Source organism: Mustela erminea, chromosome 10, assembly GCF_009829155.1.
Source record: "Mustela erminea isolate mMusErm1 chromosome 10, mMusErm1.Pri, whole genome shotgun sequence".
NCBI classification, from domain to species: domain Eukaryota; kingdom Metazoa; phylum Chordata; class Mammalia; order Carnivora; family Mustelidae; genus Mustela; species Mustela erminea.
Genome location: NC_045623.1, coordinates 39518342 through 39537320, shown reverse-complemented (window position 1 = coordinate 39537320; position 18979 = coordinate 39518342). Strand labels below are relative to the sequence as shown.

General features: G+C 31.7%; 1 protein-coding gene across 10 annotated transcripts in view; it reads right to left on the bottom strand.

The window, feature by feature from the left end:
• Positions 1-1792: 1792 nt before the first annotated feature.
• Positions 1793-18979, bottom strand: part of TTLL7 (tubulin tyrosine ligase like 7) — a 147567-nt gene continuing 130380 nt past the window's right edge. For 5 of the 10 annotated variants that reach the window (XM_032361722.1, XM_032361729.1, XM_032361723.1 and 2 more), the window contains 2 exons: positions 16994-17167; positions 1793-6543 (listed from right to left, as the gene is read on the bottom strand). In XM_032361722.1, the coding sequence (XP_032217613.1) occupies positions 6423-6543; positions 16994-17167 (295 nt within the window). In that variant the 3' untranslated portion in view covers positions 1793-6422. The other 5 variants (XR_004289915.1, XM_032361726.1, XM_032361728.1 and 2 more) reach the window with 5 other exon arrangements.

Genomic DNA, 18979 nt, shown 5'->3' with positions numbered 1-18979 from the left:
GCAGAGGACATGAACAGACATTTCTGCAAAGAAGACATCCAGATGGCCAACAGACACATGAAAAAGTGCTCCATATCACTCGGCATCAGGGAAATACAAATCAAAACCACAATGAGATATCACCTCACACCAGTCAGAATGGCTAAAATAAACAAGTCAGGAAATGACAGATGCTGGCGAGGATGCGGAGAAAGGGGAACCCTCCTACACTGTTGGTGGGAATGCAAGCTGGTGCAGCCACTCTGGAAAACAGCATGGAGGTTCCTCAAAATGTTGAAAATAGAACTGCCCTATGACCCAGCAATTGCACTATTGGGTATTTACCCTAAGGATACAAACCAGCCCTCTTGAAACCCTGGTTCAAATATTCCCCTGGAAATGGCCAAATTCTCAATTGACAAGTGCAAGTAAACTCCTGCACTATATTTGTCAGTATTCACAATTATGCTTCCAGTGTATATTTGATAAATGATTAAATAAATACCTTGATTACTTTATCAATAAATGAATTGGTTTAGTTTGTTGTTTTCCAAAGTTTGGTCACTGGAAGACTAGTCCTCAGAGATGCATTTCAATTAAAGGTACCATAGTGAAATTAGTTTAGAAACTGATGTACGTTCTAACCTCTTGCTGAAAACTCCCTCTGGATCTTAAGCTACTGAAGACTCAGAGATACTAAAGTACTTAAGATACTAAAGACTCCTAAAAGTAGAGAAACACATCGCAGTTTTTACACCTGATGTTTTACAAATCTACCTGATCATGGGGCTAGACATTGTTGTCACCATGTTCTATTCATACATGAATAATCAGTAAGTGATAACTTTCGCCAAACTAACTTAAAGATCTACTATCTTCCTCTCTGCAAACAAGCAGGTGTTAATTTTGATTTAAGGCACTATATGATGTTTTGTACACTTGAAATTACTTCAGGATGATTTTTTTTTAAAGGATTATTTATTTTTTAATATAAAAAGATTTCCAGTTATTTAATTGAATGGAATATATACATATGTATATATATCTATATAAATCTTACAAATTATCCTATAAAATAGGGAGATATCAAACTATCCACACTGGTCTCATCTTTATGTCACTGAAAAAAAAAAGTCAAAAAATTAAAGCATTCATAGAATATTTTAACCTTATAAAAATAATGACAAATTTAAAAATTATATTTTTAAAAGTCAATATTATACCATGTGGTTATCAATCCAAAAACTAAGTCATACATGGCATTAATATTATTAATGCATAGCAAGATTTTTAACCAAAGTATTTCCTTTCTTTAAAGGAAGAATATTGTCACTTCTTTCTATATAAACATCTTAAAGGACAATAGTATGAATACCAATGAGACAAGGATATGCTTCTTATTGAGGCTTAGTATGTTGTTTTAATGATGATAAAGCTATAAATTCCTAGGAAAAATAAAACTCATAACTAAGATGCTGACATAATTCTATTCAGATTAATAATATTGTTGTTATAATCAATGATACTAGAGAGATATAAAAGTGTCATTTCTAAATTCTAAAAGGGTCTGCCTTTCAGCTAACTAGGAGAAAAATTGACACCAATTTTGTTTACTCGACCTGACTTTAATAGCAGTAAAAGTTATCCCTCATAGTGCTATTGCTGTCTGTACAGCAGAAGAAAATAACTGTGAAAACATATTTCATCACCTGAAAGCTTAATTAAAGCCAGACCCCTCTACTAAAAAGTGTGTGTGTGTGTGTCTGTGTGTCTCTGTGTGTGTGTAAGACAGAAATAACCATTTGATGACATGTTGTTGCTTTCTTATGTTAAACATTTTTTATTATAGTAATTGAAATAACTTCACCATACAGATATCACATGCTGAAGCATGACAATGCAATATTAATTGCACATAGTGTTGACATTTCAAGCATATTTTCTGTAACAACATTTGCATTCATATACAGGTAGTAAACACATGGGGATAATTTGAGTCATGATTCATGGTAGCAAATGTATTGCTTTCAAGCTAATCTTGAAACCCAGAATCTTCAACAAATCTATTAATAGTTGATATTGTAGCATGTACAGTGGTAACTACACGAACCAAGTCAGGACCAAGAACTACCATTGTTAACCTTTGAAAGAAAAATATCAGCATTATCTGATTATTTTTGCAAGGTAAGTCCTCTTACTAATTGAAAAAATATTAGTCTATTGAGCAATGACTTTACCAATAGTTTTCAAGTTAGTGGTGGGGATAAAATAAAAGTTTTATGTAGCCCTTCATAGATAATACAGCCCAGTTAATACAAAATATGTTACCTGAATAGTTTTTCTTCAATATACCATATACCTACTTACGACAAAGCGAAAAATCACCAAAAGGGTGGCAATCTCAAGGAGTGCCATAAGTTTTAATATACTACTTTTGGTTTGCAAGACTGTTATTTGTAGCCATGTATCTTGGTTCAAAGAGTCTAGACAATGTTTTTTAGGTACAGAAACTTGATTCTTTAAAGTCTCAGCAGACAAACTGAACTTGATCCAATAACACATTTTACCTAAGTTTAATTTTTGCTGAAGTAAAAATACACCACCATAAAATGCAAGGAAAACCAATATTTAAAAGGCAGGATTTATCCTTTCTGGACTTTGTCCATCAAAGGTCAAAACTTCAAAGGTTATAGGAGGAAGAAGAGGTGGTGTTGAAGGAAAAAAGGAAGAAAGAAAAAGCAGCATAAGGAATACAATTTTGATAATGAACATATTTCTAATTTTTTTATTTATTTGTAAATAATATATACCCAAAATATTTAGATAACTAATTCAGAACCTGGAAACATAAGTTTCTCAATTTAAAGAGAAAAACCAATTTTTAAAAATCATTAGACCACAGCAACACAACTGAAGTTACACTTTTTATTGCTGAACCTTAGAGCCAGTAAACTAAGACTCGAAATGTAAACTAGCATTACAGAACAGAAAAGGAAGGTATTTTCTGTCACTCTTCTCGAGGTATTTGCTATTATTTTTTAAAGAGAACACATTTAAGAATGAATCAGTGCTTTGCAAAAACCTAGAAATAATAGACTTTATGCAACTATCAACTTTTTTGGTATATTTGAAAAGGTCAAATATGTCTATGTTTAGATTTAAAAAGATTTTTTACATAGAATGGCTTTGATATGATAAAGATGAAAGCATTGGATTAATTTATACTAAAATGTGAAATTTCAAGTTAGATAACAAAATTTTATAATCATATGCTTTCCAAATTAAAAAGAAAATTAGAATGAAGTCCTTGATGTCTAGAAGCCTCCATCATCTAGTTGTTTGTAAATACTACGTGAAAAGAAAGTTGGGTTTTTTGTTTGTTTGTCTGAGTTTGGTTCATTTTAGTTTTAGGGAGGAGGAATTAGTAGGCAATTTTCGTGTATTTAGAAATATCAAAAAAATCTGTATAAACCTTCACATCTGGCAGAGGTTATTTCCATATCTGATCCTGTTATAACTTCATTTTTATACAAGCAAGGTAAATAAAATGCTAGTAAAATAAAATGTGTTGCTAGTAAAAATAAACATAATATGAATCATAATAGTTCCCTCAACAGATTACATAAAGCAAATGGTAACTAATTACAAGGCTGGATAATTAAAGTGAAAACAAATCTGCCATCTCATACCATGTTCATAGATGAGGTTTAAAACAAAGGTTGCTTTTTATATAATTTTGGAAATCATTGCAATCATATATAGTTCTGGGAAGCATTCTAATCTTAGATTTACAGAATGAGTAGGGACTCTTTTTTTTAATAACAGAATGATTATAACTTTCATTTTAAGTAAACCAAATTCCCTATTAAAAACTCCTGGTAATATTGAATAACTTCTGAAGTTTTTCAAATAAAGTTACTTTCTCTCCTGGAAGAGAGAAAATCAGACCCGTACTATCACTTATACTGATATGTTTTCACCTTAAGAATAAAAAATTTATAATAAAAACTGAGGAATATTTTATACCTCTAAAACATTTCTATGGCCTCCAGAGATTTTCATGGTTTACTACTGAATTTTCTCTTCTTAGTTTCTCATTAGGGAATAAGCACTATGGCAACCATAATCCACAGCAAACCAGGTAGTATATATAAATAATGAGCACATGGCTTTTATTCACAACGTAATCACATCAAACCAGATCAGTATAAATATGCAAATGTGAGCAAGAAAATTCTAGTGCTCAAAAAAACCCAGATCTAAGTAGCTAGAGAAATGAAATTTGTTCATTAATGAGTTGGGTAGTTTCACACATTTTAACTTTTTTTTTCAAAGGTTCTTAAATAGTGTGTGTGTGTGTGTGTGTGTGTATGTGTGTGTGTGTTTTCTAAGGGAAGAGGGTACATCCCCATGTTGAGCATTCTTCTTGTTTTAAATAAAAACTTCGCTCTTTTATCATTAAAGACAGAAGTCACAAAGCACCCACTCTAGCACACTAAATAGCCGTTTTAAGTTAATGCAAGTGAGTGACCAACAAACTGGATAGATACCTCATACCAGACACTTGAAAATTATGTTTCAATCATGGACAAATCATGAATTTAAAAGAAAAATTATTAAAAATACTTCATGAAAAGACCTACTTGCTTATCACTCTTACAGTGATTTTGTAATATCCCAATTTTTGCATTATTTATTCTAAGAAATCTGTAATATATCTAAGAATTCACAAAATGGAGTCACAAATACTCCAAGCTATACTGTAATTTCCTTTATTCTGACATCCTTATCCTCTTTTTCCTCAAAGACAATAACAAATTCTTCTTTGGGATGCATTTAGCAAGGAAAAGTATCTACTGGAATATGGATGTTAGGTAATCATAAACAGTCAAGTAGTGATAATTTAAGGAAAAACCTATTTTAGCCTATCACAGCCTCAGAATATGGCTTTAAAACCGAAATAGATCTAACTTACAACTTTAGGTTGCCAATTATCCTTTTTGCAAATTAAACTAGGACAGTTTGCTTCTCTCAGTTTTCCTGTTTGGGGGCCATTTCTTGATTTACTGGGAATAGTTTCTAGGATACTAAAAGGTAAAACACTCCTAAATTTTGTCAGTAATTAGTATCTGTGAGAAAGTAAGACTGTTGGGAGGAGTTTAAACAAGCTTCCAAAAGATGCATATTGTAATTTCTAAGGATTTCCATTCAATGATAGTGCTATTTATATTTTTGTGGAAAACTGAAACCTCACCTCACTCCCTCACTCATTGTTTTTGAAACTATAAGCAAGAAGAGGAAGTAAATTGCTATGAAATGTAGCATAAGAACTTCAGACAGAAAACTCCATCCTCTATTTTGATTTTAGAAAATTCTCAAGGGTACATCCATGACTAATAATGTCTAGTAACCAGAATCTTCTATTTGCAACAATTAGATTATTTTCTATGCTGCAATGTGAAGCTCTATATTAGACTTCATAATGTAAGTTGGTTGGTTTCTCATTAAGAGACTTATAAAATAAGTGTGACACATTATCCTATAACACCAAAATGAGTTTGAAATGTCAACTCTTCTACTTCCAAAGAACAGAAGAAACTGTATTTAAGCATACATACCCATTGGAGATATACTTCCCAAATAAAAGTGAGTGGTATGAGATACAAAAGTCAGATGGAAAGATTCTGTCATCAGCATCATTTTCTGTTCCTTTATGTGACTCCCAATGAAAAGTAGAAAATAAAAGTTTGTTTACATTTTTTAAATTTTAACCCACTGGATTGTCTTCCATTTTAGGTCACTGCATGGCCTTACTAAAGCCTTACTGAAAATGTACATTATCACAAGTAGCTAAATTTCCACATAGAGGAATAAAAAAATTGGGAAAATCAGGTTGAAATTTTTATAGTACTTTGTAGTGTGCTACAGTAATGATAAACCCGTTTTATATTTAATTCTATCATCAAGCAACACCAGGCTTCTAGCTTTGTTTTTCATTTTAAATGGCTACTATATATAAGAGAATTAATAAGGTTTTATACTATTAATGCTTTTTCAAGTCAAAAGAAGTGTTATCTAGAAAATAATTTAACACTGAAATGGGATCAATTCTGTTTTATATACTCTGCAGCAAAAATAACATTTCTAGTAGGAAGGTATTAATTATAAACCTAGCAAATTCTAGACATTCACATATTTGTGTAAACAATTTAACATGGTTTATTACATTTCCAGAAAGGTTAAGTCTTATATCCAGTTTTCTGCTAATTCTTCTTTCATATATTATAATAAATATATGTTATTTTAGTGCACATGTATATATTCACACATATATGTCATATATACATAAAACAGCACTTAATGGTCACTTTCTTTGCATGTTTAAATTGGAGGGAAAAAATGAATTGCAATTATGCATGATCCATGGCAATCTTCCTTTTGTTTCACAAATGGCCATATCGGGATGTAAACAAAACATTGGAGCGAGTCATTCCAGGTGAACTGTATTTCAAGGTGTAGGTTGGTGTTCTCATGAAGAATTGTGTACTTCCTGGTAATAAATACCTACAAATGACAGTTAAAAAATTATACTTTACAAAAAAGTTAATATTAACATCTCTCACTAAAGTGTTCTGTGGTTAATAATTTATATATGCTACGTGAGAAACAATACTATAATAACAATGCATTCTACATCAAAAAAATGTTCTCTCCCAAGCTCAGGTGGGAAGGTAGAAGATGATCATAAAAGCCTCACTTAAAAAGCTGAATATAGTTGCAACATATGATCTTAGTATCTCAAGACAACCCCGAAAGAGCCATTATACTCACATGCTAGGAAACTATTTCCGTGGCTCATGTTAATTTGAAATTCATCATTAATCTCTATAAATAATATATGAAACTAGTCAAATATTTCTTAAAAACATGTGATACGAGAATTTGGATGGCCACATTACCAATAATTGTTTGTTTCAAGGATGTTGGAACCATTAATTACAATTTGATAATATTTCATTAACATATTATGACTATAGGTAATCTAAGAGAAAAAAACAAAAATTCATAATTATAAAATTTATATTCCTAGACCTCATTGTTCTTAGGATAATAGAACACCAAAAATAATCATAATTACAGGTTACATGCAATCCTTGCAGACAAATGTATTTCAGAATACATGAATTTTCCAGATTTTAAAATGATACAGAGTGTATATACTATATATAATATCTCCATTGAGGCCTTGGAGCAGCATCCTGAAGTCAAACCATTAATATTTCTGTAGTGAAATGTATGAATACTTACAATAAACAGGATGAAAACAATAAATAACTTCATGTCAATTCAGGTCAGGTCAGATTTGCCAATAAAAAGGTTACTCTTCCTTTCTTTTTAGTTTTTAGAGATTTGAGAATAAGAAATTATAAATAAGAATGTGCACCTGTATAATTTGTTTCTCTCTGTGAAAACTTTTATTAGCATTAAGCCACTCCAATCTATACATCTAGAGAAAAAAATGGAAATCCACAAGGAAATCCACATGAGCAAATGCAAGTAAACATGACTATTAAAAGTATAAACCCTGGTAATGACAAGATGCACATGCTATGAAGTCAGGACAAAGACATCTATGAGGAATTTCCAAAACCAGGAGTAGCAATTAGCAATAGAAGGAGATGTGAAATTTTTGAAAAAATGAACAATGGTAGACAATCAACTCATTTATTTTTTTCACTTTACATTAGAATCTTCCAGCAACAGTATTCATACTTCCTTAGATACACAATGAAACTGGGGGCCAAGAGTACTATTAGCTACCTATTCTACATTAAATAATGTTGATAACTACTATGCCTCCATGCCAATGGAAAGTTACATTTATAGTTGGGTTATATGAATTTTGTAGAAGAATATGAACTCATTATGATCAAGCTGGATACAGCAATCAGATTAAAATGGAAGAATTCTCCATAACATCCATAAACATTTTATCATGAATTATCTAATAATATCTTCTAAATCTATTACCTAGTATCACAAACTATAAATAATTGCTCAAATCATTAAGTTAATAGAGCAGTAAAATAATACACAACAAACCAAATTAAATCAAAATTGCACAATGGGTGATGAATAATGAAACAACTGATTTCTCACATCACAGATTATATAAATTATTTTCTTAATATCACTTGGGTAATTTATATGGATTAATTATTATGTCAAGAGCTAGTGGAGTCATGATGATTAATCTGTATCTTCTGTCATGAAAAAGCTCCCATCCTATCTAAGGCAAAGGTACAAAAGAAAATAAGGTGTTTGAATAAAACCCACTACTTTTCATTAGTTGAAAGTTATTCTACCTTCTATTGAAAGTGCATTCTGATTATACTGATAATTATCAGAGCAAACAACAACTTAAACCAACTTCCGTTTGAACAATTTCCAAGCAAGAGTTACTACTGACATTACAGTAATATTGACATATCCTTTTGAGTTAAAGATCTCCAGTCCACAGAGGAAAAATAAAAGTATAAAGTCTAGGGTTACAGCTAACCTATACTATTTTATTTAACACTATGTAATACTTAGTGTTTTCTATGTGCTCAGCACTATCCTAATTGCTTTACAAATATTAAATCATTTACTTCTCATAACAATTCTATATAGTAGATATTATTGTATGCTTCATTTTATAGATGAATACACTGAAGCATACAGGGGTCAAAGTCTTGCCCACAGTTACATATCTAGTAAATAGCAGAACTTGGACTCCAACTCCAGAATCAGTGTTGTGCACCAACTCCAGAATCAGTGCTCCCAGCAACTATACTCTATTGTCGTTTCTCTGTATGAATATTAGTTTTAAAACTAATGGATACAAACTACAAAGTATAAAATAACCTAGAAAATAGAAGGTTATACATCCACAAACCTAAAGTTTTTAAAAGAAGCAGAAAAAAACTAAAATGTAACTTTCGTAAGAAAAAGAGTTCAGTATGAGCTTAAAAAAAAAAAAAGCATATGAAATCACATTGGAGGAAACATTTTGTTTCCCTAAAGCAAGTGCTGTGGGATATTTTAAAGCATTACAGGGAAACAGAATGGATTATTTGCCTTAAATATCTCCATTACTATCTCTTGGGAGATCCCATACTAGCTGAACATCAAAGATTATTTTTGGAAATGTTCTTTGCAATGAAATTAAAATACAATTTGATTGTTTTTAGCAAGAAGAATATCTTTGAGAAGTGCATTTATAGACTATCTATATCTAAAGAGTCTGTGTTAAAGGACCAAAAAATGTGAAAAGTTTACAGCTTTACCTTTGTTCCGTCTTACTTCTGATGTATAAAAATAGCTAACTTGTAAGTACCAAGGAGAAATACCTCAGATTACTCTGTTTGCTTCACACATGCATCCTCACTCCTCATCACTGAGGCTATGTGTACACAACCTCAAACATCCATCACACAGACATAAAACATGCATTTGCCCAGTTCCTACTTGATGTAGAATTGATCTGTCATGTACCGACTTACTGCTGACCATGGGGATTTCTAGAACATAAACATTTCAAGACCAGTAGGGAATTAGCCTTGAAAACTTAAGCTACACCCACCTTTTGAGATTTTCCTGGAGTAAGATCAGGACCCCTGATTACCCCCCCCAAATAAACTCAGCTTCCTGGTTTGGGGAACAAAGGTAAATAAAGTTCATCATAATATTTATCCTGTGTTTAAAATTTTTTTCTACTGTGGTATATATATATATATATATATATATATATATATATATATATATATATATAGTGTGTGTGTGTGTGTGTGTGTATAATCATGAAACTTACTAGTTTTTCATCTTTAAGTGTACAATTCAGTGCATTAAGTACATTTAAAATGCTGTTTAACCATCACCACAACCTAGTTCAGAACTTTTTCATCCCAAACAGAAACTCCTTGTCCATTGAACACCAAATCCCCATTTCCCCCCTCCCCATTCCCTGGTAAACTCTATTCTATTTTCTGTCTCTATGAATTTGTCTACTCTAGCTACCTCATATATAGTGGAATCATATTTATCCTTTTGTGTCTGGCTCACTTAATTACCCTGCTTTCAAGGTTCATCCATTTCATTCTTCTATATAGACTGAACACTATTCCATTGTATGTCTATATTACATTGTGTTTATCCATTCATCTGTTGGTGGACACCTGAGTGGTTTCCACCTTTTGGCTATTATTGTGAATAATGTTGCTATAAACACTGTTGTACAAGCATCTGTTTGAGCCCTTGTTTTCAGTTCTTTTGGGTATATATCCAGGAGTGAAATTGCTGGGTCATACGGCAATTCTATATTTAACTCTTGAGGCACTAGCAAACTTTTCCATAGCAGCCACTTCATTCCACATTCTGAGATAGTGAAAGCAGGGCATAAGGATTCCAACTTCTCAATATCCTTACCAACACTTATTATTTTGCATTTGGGGGATAATAGCCATCCCAGTGAGTGTGGATCATTCCATTGTTTTAACTTTGATTTGGGCAAGGGGTTGGGGGAAGTTCTAGTTTCAAGTCCTACCTCTGTGCAGCATAGCTAGTAATGTGGGTTTGGAGAAGTCATTTAACCTCTTCAGGCCTCAGTTTTCAGTTTTCTCATCTGTGGAAAGAGTCCTGTAGTTTCTCCCATGCTTGGCTCACAGAGTATAGATCCAATGAAATAGTGCACAAGTGTGAAATATAACTTATGTGTTATGAACATCAGCCTCCCAAAGCAAGACAATCCTTGTTCTGAAATATATGTTTCAAGCTATCATAGCCTGGGGCTATATTGGTATCATGTATTTAACTCAATTGTAAAATATAGCACACATTTGAAAGTGCATAAAACATAAATGTCCAGCTTAATGAATATTATAAAGTAATTACTTGTGTAACTGCTATCAGGTTAAATAACTGAATATTCCTAACACCCCAGAGCCCAGTATTAGAGTATTACAGAGCCCTTCCTTTCTTCCCAATATCTTCCCCATTTTCTCATAGACTGTTTGGTTTTTCCCCCTAGAAGTTAGTAGGACTTCTTTTATGATCTAAGAATCTTATATAGGTTATATGAATTGCACATGCCTTCTTCCGTTCATTGGCTTGCTTTTTCACCCTCTTAATGGGGTCTTCTGATGAATATATATTTTTAATTTTATTATAGTAAAATTCATCTTCTCATGTATGATCTGCACTTTTTGGCCCTATTTTTTATTTGCTTACCTCTAAGTCATGAAAATATTGCCCTGTATTATCTTCTGTAATCTTTAGTTTTGCCTTTCACATTTGTGTAGACTTATTTTTTTTTTTGCATATGGTTTTGGTAAAATCAAGTTTCTTTTTTTTAATTATTATTTAGAAACCCAACTGTCTCTGTTTTTTTTTCCTTTTTTTTTATTTTTTTTAATTAATTTTTTATTTTTTATAAACATATATCTTTATCCCCAGGGGTACAGGTCTGTGAATCACCAGGTTTTTTAAAATAAATTTTTTATTTTTAAAAAATAAATTTTTAAATATAAATTTCTTTTTCGCACTTGTCATAAATCATATGTACCTCTTTTTCTCATAAGTTAAGTCTTTATATATGCCTGGATCTACTTATGACTTTTCTGAATGGTTTCATGGTCTGTCTATACTTTTGACAATATTACACTGTCTTAAATTACTTTAATTTATTATAAGTCTTAGTACACTATAGTTAATAAATCTTACTGTTATGTTTTTCTATTTCAAGAGTGTCTTATCTATTCTTGGTCCTTTGCTTTTCTGTATAAATGTTAAAACAAGCTTTGGTCAAAGACTGCCTCCTCCTAAAAATTTGTTGAGATTTATATTATGACTACATTGAATTTAGAAATGTTTAGAACTGTTTACGAGCTGACATTTGATTATATCAATCCTATTATGAATAAGGTATATCTTCCCATTTTTTACATTTTGCTAAATAAAAGTCTTGTACATTTTTGTTACATTTATTACTAAGTATTAATTATTCTTTGATACAACTGAAAATATCATACCTAAAATTTCATATTCATGCTGTTTGTTGCTGATATTGGAAAAATACAATCAATTTTCTTATCTTTACTTTGATTTAATTAAACTTGTTAAATTTACTTAATAATTTATCTGTAGATTTATTTTGATGTCTACAAACAGAATCATATCCATTAGTAAAGAGTTTCAGTTTGGTGCTTTTTATTTCTTTTGCTTGACTTCTTGAACCAACTAGGACCTCTACTACAATGTTAAATAGAAGTTATAATAAAAGGCAATCTTGTCTTATTCCTCATCTGAGAAGGAAAGCCTTCAACATTTCATCCTTATGTAAGTTTTTTTATAAGTTTTGTAGTTATTCTTCATTAGATTAAGGAATTTCCCTTTTGTTTCTAGCTTGCTACACATTTTTTAAAAATCATATATACTGAATTCTATCAAATGATTTGGCTGTATCTTTGAAATGATCTTTTATTCTATTAAAATCACATTGATCACTTTTTTTTTTCACCCTTAAATTGACGCAATAAACAGAAGTTGGTCATGGATACATTATCCAATTTAAAGTTCCTGAGTTCATTTTGCTGGCATTTTATTTAAGACTTTTGCATCTATGCTCAGGAGTAACACTGAACTTTCACTATCCTTTGACATAATGTTTTGGTTAGGTTTTAGAATCAATGGTATGGGAGTTTCATTAAACAAGGTGCAGAATGTCCCCTCCTTTTCTGTTCTCTGGATGGGTTTAATAGAATTGGATAGTGAAGACCTGTGAATCTGGAATTATCTTTGCAAAAGGGATTTTAATTACTGATCCAATTTCTTCAATAGTTAAGACTATTTACTATTTTTTATATAGGACTTTCTAACAAGAAATTTTGTCATTTAAGAAAAAAAGAAATTTTGTCATTTTTGGTAATACGTGTTTTTCCAGGAATTTGTTAATCTAAATTACCAAATCAGCATGAAATTGTTCATATTTTCTTATAAAATTTTCAATGCTTATAGGATCTGTAGTGATGTCTCGATCTTTGTTCTTGATGTTAACTCTTTCCTTTCATATTGGTCTTTCCAAAGACATATTTTGGCCATGTTCATCTTCTTTATGCTATTTGTTTCATTATATTATTAATTTCTGCTGTCATTTTTATTCCCTTTCTCTACATTCTTTGGGTTTATTTTAATCATTTTGTCACTTTTCAAAATCATTGCTGATGTCATTTAATTTTTGCCTTTCCACTTGCCTAATGTGTTCATATAAGTCTATAAATATGCCTATAATAATTATTTGTCTACATATTACAATTTTTTGTGTGTTATCATCCAGTTCAAAATACTTTCGTATGTCCATTATGATTTCTTTGATTCACGAGGTAATTAAAAGTAATTTTTTTATACTTCCAAAGTATGGATATTTCAATTTTAATTTTTGCCTTTGTTTTCTAGCTTAATGGCATGGGATCAGGAAAAAAAAAAAAAAAAACCTCTGTATGATTTAAGTCTTCTGAAACTTGTTGAAATGTGCTTTATTATTGGACTTTATGATTGACTTTTGTAATAGTTCCTGGTGTACTTGGTGTTTCATATTCTGAGATTATTGGATTGACTTCTATATATGATAGTTAGGTCTGTTAGTTACATTGTTAACATGGTCTATATCTTTAATTTTTTAAAAAAAATACTATATATGTTGAAATATACATACAAATGTAGAAAAAACATGCCTATAGATAGATAGATCAATCAATCTCAAAATCTCCATCTATGGTTGTAGATTTGTCTATTTTTCCTTGTAATTCTGTTAACTTTTGCTTTGCAAAACATTGGGAACACAGTTACCCCTAGGAATCTAGGATGTTCACCAACATTCCCACCTTTGGCAGGCCTTGAACTCCTACTTTTTCCATTAGGCCCATGAGTCTATCAAAAGTGTTACTCAGTACTAACAAGCACTCATCAAGTACCTGGTTACCTCTCCAATGTCTTCAAGCAAGGTTTTCGTACTTTGTCTAGCTTTTCTAGTTGTTATTAAAGGGAGAATTTGTCCAAAAACCTAGTGCTCTGTTACCAAAGGCACAAGTCTGAACTCAGTGGTTTTAAAAATATTTTTAACCATAACACCCCTTATGAAATGAGCTTACATGGAAGTTCATGAAATATAGAAACACAGAGATGTTGATGATAGAAAGTATTTGGAGATCCCAAAGCTTCCCAAGTAAGTGTAGATACAGTAAAATATTGAGCTGGTCCCAAGAACTTTAGTTTCCTGGAGATAGATATCTGAGTTTATATATCAGTTCTATTTGCTTAGTTAGGAGTCGACCTCTGAGAAATGGCTTTCCACTTGGTATGCCTATTAAGTTGTTATTTTTATAAGACTTAAAGATTCAAGGCTACTTTGTTCCATGGAATGGGTGACATGCACACTTTAAAGTCTCTTTTGAAAGAACATGCAGATCTTTCATTAAGATAAATATGGTCCATAAACCTGACTGATGTTATCTCTATTTTCTTCTCTTTAAATTTTACAGATAAATTACCTAAATATGTATCTCCTCATAAAGTGTTTAGGTATACATCATATATTATTTATATTAGGCATATATATTAATTTATAAATATTAATTTATACTTTATTAGGTATACTTCATTAAAAAAATTATCTATTAAGAAATATCAAATTAAGTGATTTCTACATGTAAAGTAAAAAGCTATAGGTTCCTTATTGATAAGGGAAGAAAATATGGCCAGTTTTCACATGTTTTTAAATTGATGTGACATCAACTTGGGTTTTAATAGCTAGGTATGAGGAGCATGTGTTTATTTCTCTCTCCTCCTTGTGTTTCAAGTAGAAGAATTTCCACCAAATTTCTGGCCTTTTACCAGAAGTGAGTTATCTGATTTTCAGGTTTAAAAGAAGGAAGCAGGTATGCCTGGCTCAGTCCCTTTCTCTTGTTGGATCAGCCTATCTGCAAAAAGGAGGCATCCTTACTCGCTCACTAGCCAACACTAACAGAACTAGACTTTATGGGGTACTGTTAGTGGAAGGTTTGGGTTGATCTAGATCTGCCCATCACTGGATTAATACACTTAATTCTAGAACTCAATTTTAGAGAACTCACTTGGCTCAAATCTACACCACAGTCCCTCAGTGCAGCTTTACTCAGTAATGAAGCTACATTCTGATGATTGTCTGTCTGATTCCTACATTTCTCTCTCTCTCAAATGGTTCTGAACTTGGGCAGGAGTAAAGGGTATGTTTTACTAACCCCTCTTCCCCCACAATGCTTATAATCGTCATATTGGGGTTATACTGAGTATTTCAGAACTCAAGATTCCAGAATAGGAATATCTCTACTGACCACCAGAAAGGGAAGAAAATAAAAAGGCCTGACACAATTGTAAGGTATAACTTCTCGTTCAGAGTGACCTCATTCTATTTTGCCTACCCACTAAAGTTATAAGAACCCTCAATAGAAAATGTGTTACAAAATCTATAATTGCAAGAGTGACATTAAAGAGTTTGAAACCGGGTGCCTGGGTGGCTCAGTGGGTTAAAGCTGCTGCCTTTGGCTCAGATCATGGTCTCAGGGTCCTGGGATCGAGTCCCACATCGGGCTCTCTGCTCAGCAGGGAGCCTGCTTCTCTCTCTCTCTCTCTGCCTGCCTCTCCATCTACTTGTGATTTCTCTCTGTCAAATAAATAAATAAAATCTTTAAAAAAAAAAAAAAGAGTTTGAAACCATCCTTCCTAGACTGGAACTTAAGATTTTCCTGATCATCACTCCTTAAAGTGAAGCCTCTTCATTTATATGTTGTAATGTCTTAATGATGACCACCATTCTTTTAAATCATACAAAAATATTAATGAAAATAATGTTTTATTTCAATAATTTGCTTCAGCCAAATCATTAAACTGTAGAATATTGTTTTGATATTTACATATCTCAAATACTAATGGCTAGTTTTACCTCTCTCATTGTTGTGATCACTGCTGAATGATTTACAGGGGGAGAGTTAAAATGAGTTAAAGGTATGACAAAGTATAATGTCAGAATCCAAGACAAACAAAGATTAAAAGTATATCTTTCAACACTTTTTGTGAAATATACTCCAAGCCATTCTGCTGTTGCAGTCACTTTTTAAAAAGTTATCTTTATTAAGTATTTTCTATGATCTCTTTAATAAACAGATCAATTTCTAGGTGTTTCAAAAGACAATCCCGGCTATGGTGTTTCATTTTCCTCATCACTTATTCAACTGTTAGTTGAATGCTATCATCATTTGACTATCACTTAGTTTTTCAAAGTCATAGTTCATTCTCTTCTATCCAGAGTAGTACTGTAACTTATACCTGTTAAAAATAAAGTCACATGTTCATCTTTAATTCTAATGGGCACTATGGATTATACAGAGAAATGGTAAAATGTACTGTTTTTTCAATCTGTGTATTTTTTGCAGCTTAAACACAATATTATTTCTCATGATTTGTTAAACTACCTATTTTAATGACCGTATTTATTAAAATTCAATTTTTAAATGGAACTTAATGAAATTCAGCTCCCATAGATGTGTGTCATGATGAAGCGAGTAAAGATTAAACTAAAGGCATCTTCTCAACTTATCAGGCTGAAGGATAGATTTGAAATCTCCCTATTGGTGGAAACAGTCAAGTTTCTGTTTGGATGTTTTTCCTTGGTATTTGAAAGCAAAATTATATAAGCCAAATAATCTTATGTTCAAGTAGGTTATTTCTGTCACCTTCAGGTTTGTGGTTGCTGTCCTTGTTCGGTCCTTTAAAAGTAAAGACTGGTGCAAATTAAAAGTCTTTTGTAGATAAGAGCATGTATGAATTTTCGGTCTTTAGCTTTTTCTATAGCTATATAAACAAAAAGAGACTTTCAATTTCAAACTGCACTGTGGCATTACTTTATATAAAACTCACAGGGTGTAGAAATGTAAACAAGTACCTGGAATTACCCCAATCAGTACCAATGCCTGAGACTGATCCTCTTGAGTCAGTTGCATATTTGTAAACCACTAGCAGGCACTGTTTACAAAGTTCAACCAGGCGCTGGCAACATTGGAGCTGCAAAGGAGTCACCACCTCTGGGCTTTTACTGAAAATACTCTCCCAAGAGGATCTGTTGGCATGGAAACAGACATGACCTCATGTGGCTGTTAAAAATGACAACCAGCTTTATCACTTACCTAGCAACAAACCAGTAAGGAAAAGTAGAAATGGACTCAGACATTTGAATTGATTACAAATGGTTGAAAGGTGTAAAACAAATACAAATTTGAAAATTAATCTTTATAATAAAAAACACAACACAGAATTCATATACTATTTATCTTTAAAGATTTTACTGATGCCAAATGTGGGTAGCTATCAGGACGATTTCTCAACACCTCTGGAAAAAAAAAATGAGTTACTCTATATTAAGGCATATGTAAAATACTGAGCTTATTTCTCAAAAGGCAGATGTTCTAAAACTTTAGGTTTCCTAGAAAACATTAGTAATGACCCCACAGTAGAGTTTAAAATTTGCTTCAATTTCACTTGTGCTCTTTCTGTATTAGGAGAATTTAAGTGAATCCCTTGATTATGACCACTTCTCTCAAAACACTTCACGGTGTAATTATGTCCATGATATTCCTAGTGTACAGGTTCTGTATTCTAGAAGTCATGTTATCTCAGCAGTGCTGCCTGACCATAATCACAAAGGTAATACGCTTCCCCCTTAGGTTCACTCAGCTTATACCAAAGCATGTGGTAGTACAAACTATCTTGGTAAACTTCAAGTGTGTGTGTGTGCATGTATGCATGCACACAGGTAAACAAATACATATAATGTACTTACAATTCCTAAATTTACCATACTGATCCAAATAAGGAAACACCTCACCACCCCAACCACGAAAAAGAGAGAGAAGGAGACTTATTTCCTTAGTGTAAAAGAAACTTTTCAAGTCTAAAGGGGAAAGTTTGGTTTGATACTTGGTAATGGTTCAAGTCTCATTTTACATAAACTGATTCACTTAACCCTTAGAGAAAGAAAAGAGTAGATTTTCAGAAAAAAAAATATTAAGAAAAATATTTTTCTGAAGAAATGTACTTCCCAATGGGAAATTCAAAGACTCCATTTTCAATCTTCTATGGATATTTGATACCTTTGGAATTTTTTTAAATGTTTTAGAAACACAGAAAGGTATTTTTAGTAGAAAGGTTACTGTTTGTTTTTTCAGGAGAAACATGGTCCTAAAAAGATAGCATATCATCTGTGAATGACAGGTATTCTTAAAAGGAATTGGATTCAAATGAGTAGACTGAAAGGAATAAATTTTCTTCCATATTCTGAGATGTTTGGAACTAAAGATAATACTGTTTTTATTATTTTAAAAAAGTTATTTCCATTCAAGAAACAGGAATATGCTAGTTAAATTAACTCTAAAAATAAATTTTAATACTAAATATAAGAAAAACTGGCTATAATACATATGTGTTTGCATATATCCATATACATCTATACATGTGTATATGTATAATCAACTTAATTTGATCAAGAAAAATATTGGAGAATACCAATTAATTAGGGAATGTGTTTATAATTAGTATATCCTAATTTTAAAACCCTATATGTTTAGGCCCAGAGAAATAAAAATTTCATATAAATACATATACATACAGGAAAACCTCCTGTGTTTTGACTGTCTGCTTAGCACTTTCCTCTCCACTGAAATTCTGAGCATTGCTACATCCTCTCCTCTTAATTTGGATATATTTTTATTTTGATCCTTTGGAGCCATTTGATTAGATCCACTATCAAGTTACACACATCATGGTAATTTTTCTTTTCCTGATTTGGAGTATAGAGGTAAGAAAAGAACAAATAAAATGGAGGAAAGATAAAAGAGCTTCTTCTATCATAGTTTAATTTGATGTAACATTCTGA